Source organism: Propithecus coquereli, unplaced genomic scaffold (assembly GCF_000956105.1).
Source record: "Propithecus coquereli isolate 6110/MARCELLA unplaced genomic scaffold, Pcoq_1.0 Scaffold45, whole genome shotgun sequence".
In the NCBI taxonomy this organism is placed as follows: Eukaryota; Metazoa; Chordata; class Mammalia; order Primates; family Indriidae; genus Propithecus; species Propithecus coquereli.
Genome location: NW_012150285.1, coordinates 9,361,165 through 9,369,899, shown reverse-complemented (window position 1 = coordinate 9,369,899; position 8,735 = coordinate 9,361,165). Strand labels below are relative to the sequence as shown.

The following is an 8,735-nucleotide window of genomic DNA, read 5'->3' as shown; positions in this document are numbered from 1 at the left end:
AAAAACTGTAGCTTTTTGGAGCTTGGAGATGAACCACGGAGTTCTATACTGGAGAACACCAAATGCCAGAAAGATTAAGTGACTTGGCCAAGGTCACACATTGGATTAGTGAACTAAAATCCAAGATTTTTCACTTCCTGCCCAATTGCTTTGCACTGCCTTACCTGCTTCCCATTTTAGCAGCCCACTCTGCCTCTTCTCCAGCATAATTCCCCCCACCTACAGACACATATCTGCCGTAAAGCCCTGAAATACTGCCCGGTGTTTTAGTGATGTCTATGGATACGTACTCAGTATCCCCTAGAATAAGAATGCTAGCAGCTAGCGCTGGTGGAACACCTACTTTGTGCTGGGCACCATGCTGTTGTCTACCGTAATCCTCGTAGCAACCATGTGAAGCAGTTATTGTTATTGCCCCATTTTATAGATGAGGAGGCTGAGTCTATAAAGTTTGGTGAATTCAAAGAGTCACCTAGACAATAAGTGATAGAGTCAGAATTTGAACACAGGCCTTTCTCAGTTCAGAGTTGGTGAACTTGACCATTACACAGCGTAGCCAGCCTACGCAGAGCTCCATGCTGGGTGTGTGTGAGGAAGGGGTGGGTACGATGTGCGTAAGATGTGGTCCTTACCTTCAAAGAGCTTGACACTCGAGGGAAAGTGTATTGATAGAGCAAAGCTGAACAACACAGCTCCAAGGGGGGATTTTTCTAAACTAAAGAAGATTATAGAGACAAAGTAGCCAAACGCAGTGAATGAACGTGGATAGTTTCCTGGATTTGAAATAGAAAACAGAAAAACAGTAAAACGGCTCTAAAGAACATTTTGAAACTATTGGAGAATGTGAGACTAAACTACATATTGGACGATGTGCTGCACAAGGAGTGTCTTTGTGTTTGTGGACATCCAGGACAGTGTGAGTCCGTGTCAGTCAGTCTGGGAGTCAGGACAACAGCAATGGTGAATTGAGTGCCTCACGGACTTCTTTTAATTGACAAATAAAAATTATATACATTTATGATGTAGAACATGATGTTTTAAATATGTATACATGTGGAATGGCTTAATCAACCTAATTAACATATGAATGTCCTCACATACTTAATATTTTTGATAGTGAGAAGACTTAAAATCTACTCTCTCAGCAATTCTCAAGTATACTCCGTTATTAACTCTAGTCCCCGTATGGTACGATAGCTCTCTTGCATTTATTCCTCCTGTCTAACAGATATTTTGTATCCTTTGACTAACGTCTCCCCAAAACCACCACCACTACCGTCACCACCACGCCCCTAATAGCCACCATTCTACTCTCTGTTCTGTGAGTTTGTCTTTTTCTAGATTCCACATAGAAATGACATCATGCAACATTTGTCTTTCTGTGCCTGACTCATCTCACTTAGCATAATGTTCTTCAGGTTCATTTGTTTTGTCACAAATGGCAGGATTTTCTCCCTTTTTTAAGGCTGAGTAACATTCCATCGCGTATATGTACCACATTTTCTTTATCCATTCATCCATTGATACATAGTTGGGCAGACTCCATGCCACGGCTGTTGCAAATTGTGCTGCAATGAACGTGGGAATGCAGATATCTTTTCAACATACTGATTTCATCTCCTTTGGCTGTATACCCAGAAGTGAGATTGCCAGACCATGTGGTAGTTTTATTTTTAATTTTTTGAGCAATCTCCATACGTTTTTCCATTATGGCTGTACTAATTTACATTCTCACCAACATTGTGCAAGGGTTCCCTTTTTTCCACACCCTCGACAACACTTGTCATCTTTTTATTTTCATCTTTTTGATAATAGCCATTCTAACAGGTGTGAGATGATATCTCATGGTGGTTTTAATTTGCATTTCTGTGATTACTGATGCTGAGCATCTTTTTCATGTACCTGTTGGCCATTTGTATGTCTTCTTTTGAGAAATGTTTATTTGAGTCCTTTGCCCATTTTTAACTGGGTTATTTGTGGGGTTTGGAGAGTTTTTTGTTTGTTTTTTGCTAAGTTGTATGCATTCCTTATATATTTTGGATATTAAACCCTTATTAGATGTATGGTTTGCAATTATTTTCTCCAGTTTGCAATTATTTTCTCCCATTTCATGGGTTATCTCTTGACTCTGTTGACTGTTTCCTTTGCTGTGCAGAAGCTTTTTAGTCTGATGTAATCCCATTCATCTATTTTTGCTTTTGTTGCCAGTGCTTTTGACATCACACCCAAAATATCATTGCCCATACCAATGCCGTGGAGCTTTTCCCCTGCATTTTCTTCTAGTATTTTTATAGTTTCAGGTCTTATGTTTAAGTCTTTAATCCATTTTGAGTGGATTTTTGTATATGGTATGACATAAAGGTATATTTTTATTCTTCTGCATATGGATATCCAGTTTTCCCAGCACCATTTATTGAAGAGACTATCCTTTCCCATTGTGTGTTCTTGGCATCTTCATTAAAAATCAAAAGACTGTAAATACTGAGTTTATTTCTGGGCTTTTTATTTTGTTCCATTGGTCTATGTGTCTGTTTTTTTGCTAGTACTATGATATTTTAATTACTATAGCTTGGTAATTTAGTTTGAAATCAGGTGTTGTGATGCCTCCAGCTTTACTTTTTATTCATTTATTTTTCTCAAGATTGCTTTGGCTATTTGGGGTCTTTTGTGGCTCTATACAAATTTTGGGATTGTTCTTCCTATTTTTGTGAATAATGTCATTGGAATTTTGACGGAAATTGCATTGAATCTGTAGATTGCTTTGAATAGTATAGACATTTTAATAATATTAATTCTTCCAATCCAAGAATATAGGATATCTTTCTATTTATTTGTGTTATCTTCAACTTCTTTCATCAACATTTTATAGTTTTCAGTGTACAGATCTTTCGCTTCCTTGGTTAAATTTATTCCTAAGTATTTTTTGGTGGCTATTGTAAATGGAATTATTTTCTTGATTTCTTTTGTGGATAGTTCATTGTTCTTGCAGATTTTATTTTATTTTATTTTTCTTTAAAAGACAAGGTCTCACTCTGTCACCCATGCTGGAGTGCAGTAGCACAATCATAGTTCACTGCAGCCTTGAACTCCTGGGCTCAAGCGATCCTCCTGCTTCCGCCTCCTGAGTAACTGGGACTGCAGGTGCAGCCATCATGCCTGGCTATTTTATTTTTTTATTTTTTGTAGAGACAGGGTCTCACTATGTTGCCCAGTCTGGTCTTGAACACCTGGCCTCAAGCATGTTCTTGTAGATGTTAAAATGAATAAAAGCTAGTGGCAGGTAATCAGTGATTAGAGAATGGCATCAGAGGGAAACAAGGGTGGGGTCTCTCTTGGGCAATAGTAAGAGTTGTGGGGTATTTAGGGCATAGCTGGGTTTTAATTATGGCAAGAAGATAAATGGAGGATGGAAAAGGAAAACATTAGAAAGAGCACCAGTGCCTCAGTTAAGGGATGGAGAATCAGGAAAGAAGCATCAGCAGAAAAGAGGCAAAGGGATACATGGGGAAAGCATGAAATATGAGCCCTACAGACCTGTGTTTGAATCCTCACTCCACTCCTTATTGGCTGTATCACCTGGAATCAGTCTGCTTCTTCATCTGTAGATAGAGGACAAGAAGAATCTAAGGCCTTATCGCCCTGGGTAGAGTGCAATAGAGTCATTGTCATCGTAGCTCACTGCAACCTCAAACTCCTGGGCTCAAGCAATCCTCCTGCCTCAGCCTCCCGAGTAGCTAGGACTACAGGCATGTGTCATCATGCCTGGCTAACTTTTCTATTTTTAGGAGAAATGGGGTCTTGCTGTTGCTCAGGCTGGTCTTCAACTCCTGAGCTCAAGCAATCCTCCTGCCTCAGCCTCCCAGCATGCTAGGATTACAGCACCATGCCTGGCCGATACTTAATGTTCATATAACAGAAATCAGCTGAACAGGTATAAAAATTCAAGTCAGTAACTCAAAAGAAGATGATCTACTCCATCAGTACCCACTGTGATGACACTTGTACACTTTCCTGTCAAGCATACACTGAGTTTGAGATGCCTTGAAAGACTTTGCCAAAAATTTTGTCTTCTTTTAATTCCCTATTCAGAATGGACCAGAATAAAGGCATATTCCATCCACAGAACCGAGTTCTACCCCTCTCCTTTCATCACTATTTGCATTCATTTGCATACGCCTTCAATGGCCTTGGCTTTCTCTCTCCCTCATGTATATTCAACTGGCAAACTCCAGTGCTGGGTAAAGCCAGCTTCCCACCCCATCTCTACCCACCCCATGTAGCTGAACATGGCTAGAGAAAAGCACAATCTAATCTCACTTAAAATGTATGGCCACACACCTTGGGCAGGCCTTAGAGTTACTTTGCAATACTACATTTCCCTAATAATCCATCATCCCACTTTCCCAGTCCACTCTTTCAGACTTCCTCTTCTGTCCTCAAACCCTCAAAATTTCCTCACTCTCAGCTGACAGTCTTCTTTTAACCCAATAACAGATAACAGACACATGCAAAGTCTATCGACCTTCCTACCTCCTGCTCATATACTTCCCTCAGGATACTGTGTGTGACCTTTCTGCTCTCCTAGCTAAGGCTAAACCTTCCCTTTGTGCACGAAATCCAAGTGCTTGCATATACTCAAGAGCATTGTCCTGCAACTGTCCCCTCTCTCTTCTGCATCTTGAATGTTTGTTCTCTTTGCCAAATCATTTCTGGCAATCCGTGAGCATGATGTAATCAGACCCATCATATAAAATACCCTTGACCCAATCCCCCTTTAAGACCACCCATGTTTCTGCTCTTCAGCATAGCAAATGAATAATACATGAAAGAATAATGATACTACCTCCTCCACGTCCTCTCTTCCTATTCTCTCCTGAGCCACTTCCCTCAGGTTTCCTTTCCCACCACTCCACTGACACTGCCCCGCCAAGGTCAACGATGACCTCCGTGTTGCTGCGTCCCGTGATCTCTGACGTTCAATACCTATCTCTCCCATTAGCAGCATTTAACACCGATGATCACTCATTTTTTCGGTAAACAGTTTCCTCACTGGCCTGCAGGACAGTCATCCTCTTTGTCTGCCTCTTGCCCAACTGGCTGCTCTTTCCCAGTCCCTTGCTCAACCTCCCTCATTTCACGGGTCTCTCAATAGTGTCCGGGTCGTTCGCTTCATCAACACGCACTCTCATGGCCTGAAATGTTATCTGTGTGTTTTAAACTCCTGAACTGAAATCTCTAGCCTAGATCACGACTCATGTATCCAACTGCCTACTCAATATCTCCTCTTGCGTATCTATTGATAATAAATATCCCAAACTTAGCAAAACCAAAACTAAAATCTTCATCCCATCCCTCCCCCCCAAAACCATGCTCCTCTCCAGCCTTGTGCATCCCACTAAATGGCAACTCCATCCTTCCAGTTGGTTAAGCCCCAAACCTTGGAAGCATTCTTGATTCCTGTCTTTCACAGCCCACGTCCAGGTGCATCAGAGAGCTCTTTCAGTTCTACCTTCCACGTATGACCAGAACCAACCAGTTCCCACCTCCTCCTCCACAAGCCCAGTTTAAGTCACTGTCAGTCCTGCTTGCACTACTACTGTACCTCCTAATGGGCCTCCCTACTTCCCCTCTGGCAGCCAGATCCTTTATGAGTCACTCGTTTCTCCACACAGAACCCTTCAATGCTTCTCTCGCTCGAAGTAAAATTCAAGTCCTTGCCATGGTCTCAAAGCACTAAATTATCTGCCCCACTATACCTCATTCCTCCTACTGTCATCTCCTGCAGTTCCCCCACCTTGCTTCCGCCATTCAAGCCACAGTGGCCTCCTTGCTGTTGCTTCAACACTGTGTACACACTCTAGTCTTGGGACCTCAGTGTTGGTTGGTCTACCGCCCTCGAATGCCTGCCCTTCCGCAAGAGATCTGCATGGCTCACTCTCTGCCATTAAGTCTCTCCTCAAAGGTCACCCTATCAGAGAGGCCTTTCCTGACCGCTCTCTATGAAATAGCTTGTGTACACACACACACACACACACACACACACACACACACACACACACACACCATGACTCTTTCCCCATTACCCTACTGTACTTTTCTGTGTAGCACCTGTCGTCACCTGGTGTTTTAAAGTTGTCCGTGGTCCTCTCTGCAGTAGACAATAAACTCCACGAAAACATGGACTTTTGCTCACCCATCACCTCTACTGGTGGCTGGTACTTAGTCGGTGCTCCATGAATGAATGAACGAATCTATGTAGCTGCATTTTAGGGAGCACCTCACTTCCCCAGGCCTGCTGCAGAATTTAAAGGTAAATGGTGGCAGGGGCTCCGGGCAACGGGTTCAGAACTGTCGGCCCAGCAGCCTCACTGAAAATATGGAAACATTGAAACACCAAGCAGGGCCCTCAGCCCCTGTGCCGCTGTCAGAGCAGTTGGTCACATTCGGAGGACCACTTTTAAAGAAACAGCTGAGCAGTTTTAAAATGCAAAATGATGAGCGTCTATTTAGGCACTTTGAGTTTTCCTGTTTGACCAAAGTGTGTTAAAAATTAAGGTACTAAAATAATATTTGTTTATTGGTGGTGAGTTATTTCGATGCAAATGAAACTCAGCCCTCTGAACTGCACCTTCTGCCGCTTTACTTAGCACTCGTCCAGACACGAAGCCACTGGTGCCACCAGCCCTCCGCTGCTCGGCGGCTGGGAGGATTCCGGCAGATCCGTTTGGCCATTATCCTGTCATTTTGATTGTGCCTGTCGCAAAAGCCCGAGACTGGTGGAACCTGCGGGGAAGAGGACCCGCCTAGCTCGGGGCGGGTTGGGGTGCGCTGCGCGGAGGCGCGGCTGACGCCCGGGTCCCGGGTCTCGCTCGCAGGTGCTGGGCGGCGGAGAGCCCCGAGGAGGAGGAGGAGGAGGAGGAGGGGAGCGGGCCGGCCGCCAGCCCGTACGACTACCGGAGACTGCTGCGCAAAACCTCCCAGCGCCGGCGCCTCCTCCAGCAGTCGTAGCGCAGCTACCGGGCGGCCACCGCCGTCGGAAGGTGCAGGGGCTAAAGCGGGCCCCTCCGGCGCTGGCACCCCCGGGCCCCGAAGCCGAGGCCCTGATCTCCGCAGGGGCTGCCTGCTGCGCCCGCCCCTCGGGTGCCAGGGCCAGCCTTCCGTGCTGCAAAGGAAGAGAAGCCGGAGCCCTCGGGAAACCTCCTGGGCGCCACCTCTCCGCACTCCGCACCCTCCACTCTCGCCCGCCCGCGGGTTGGAGCATTCTTGTCCTTGGTCCCCTGATGGGTCTCTTTGTTCACATGTTTGCCACTCCTTCTGTGGACCCCACTGCGCCTCAGCCCCCTCCGGCCCCTCTCTCAGTTTGGGTGACTTCAAAGTTTCCTTCTTTCTTGACTTCTCCAGGCCCACGGGTCACTCGCGGGCCGGTTGGTCTTGGAGCACAAAGCCCGGGTTGGGTTGGGGAGAATTTTGAACGTGAACTTCATCTCCAACTTGCGCTTCTCCTCCCCCCGGGTATTACGGTTACTAAATAAAGGAAGTGCCTTGGAAAGCCCGTGGTTTGAGTGGCCGGTCTGCTGTAGGGCTGTGCCGGGGCCGCGCTCAGAGAGGTGCGTTGAGGTCCTTGTGTCTCCACCAGCGAACTACCCCCACCACCCAGCCACCTCAAACAGAATCCAAGCTAAAACCCCGTACTTGCGGCGCACATGCGGCCTCCAGACTCCAAACCCCAGCACAGCAGACGCACACATTGCGCGCGCGCACGTTGCCTTCCCAGACACACCTATAAAAATTCTGGTCCCCGCCACTAAGCTGAACTGTCAGATTTTGGGTCCTCGTCTGCAGATTTGGGGCAATTGTCGCTGCTCCGAATTTGGGTGTATTTAAGACGGGGGAGCAGGGTAGTGGGTGGGTAGAGGTTTGCTTTCGTCAGTTGATTGCACCGTTTTAAACTCTTATTTTATTTTATTTTATTTTATTTTTTGAGACAGAGTCTCACTGTGTTGCCCGGGCTAGAGTGCCCTGGCGTCATCCTTGCTCACAGCAACCTCAAACTCCTGGGCTCAAGCGATCCTCCTGCCTCAGCCTCCCGAGTAGCTGGGACTACAGGCATGCGCCACCATGCCCGGCTTATTTTTTCTATATTTTTTTAGTTGTCCAATTAATTTCTTTCTATTTTTAGTAGAGACGGGGTCTCACTCTTGCTCAGGCTGGTCTCGAACTCCTGAGCTCAAACAATCCGCCCGCCTCAGCCTCCCAGAGTGCTAGGATTACAGGCGTGAGCCACCGCGCCCGGCCTGGGTTTGAACTCTTCTATGAACTGACACTGTCCGCGTCTACGCGGCCTGGAGAGGGTGAGGACGGGTGACTAGGTGGTTACATGGATAACTGAATCGGGGGAAGAAGGGTTCTGGCCCAGACAGGGCTTATCCCTTCCGTGCGGGCCCTCAGCTCCTGCACCCACGGGCCAGATCCGGAAGACTCCGGGGAAATGTTGGAGGAGCCAGTGAGGGCGCGTCCTGCGGGCTCACGACGTTAGCAGAGCAGCTCGTCCAAGGGGCGTGACATCTTCTCCGACTCAGAGCTGGCGCTAAAAGGTCGCCAAGGATGACTCATGCTACCTCTTCATTTTACTAATGCGAGCGGGCGGAGGGGACCCTCCAGCTGTGCCAGGGCGGAGCCCCAGTCCCGCGCGCTCGAGGCCTTGCTTTTTCCCTGGGTTTGCGCCAAGTGAGGAG

General features: G+C 46.7%; 1 protein-coding gene across 1 annotated transcript in view; it reads left to right on the top strand.

Moving 5' to 3' along the window:
* The window catches only part of MYO3A (myosin IIIA), a 242,790-nt gene extending 235,782 nt beyond the window's left edge, over window positions 1–7,008 (top strand). The window contains exons 25-26 of the mRNA XM_012654857.1: window positions 3,606–3,643; window positions 6,876–7,008. Of these exons, the coding sequence (XP_012510311.1) occupies window positions 3,606–3,643; window positions 6,876–7,008 (171 nt within the window). The remainder of the gene's footprint in view (window positions 1–3,605; window positions 3,644–6,875) is intronic.
* The last annotated feature ends 1,727 nt before the right edge of the window (window positions 7,009–8,735 follow it).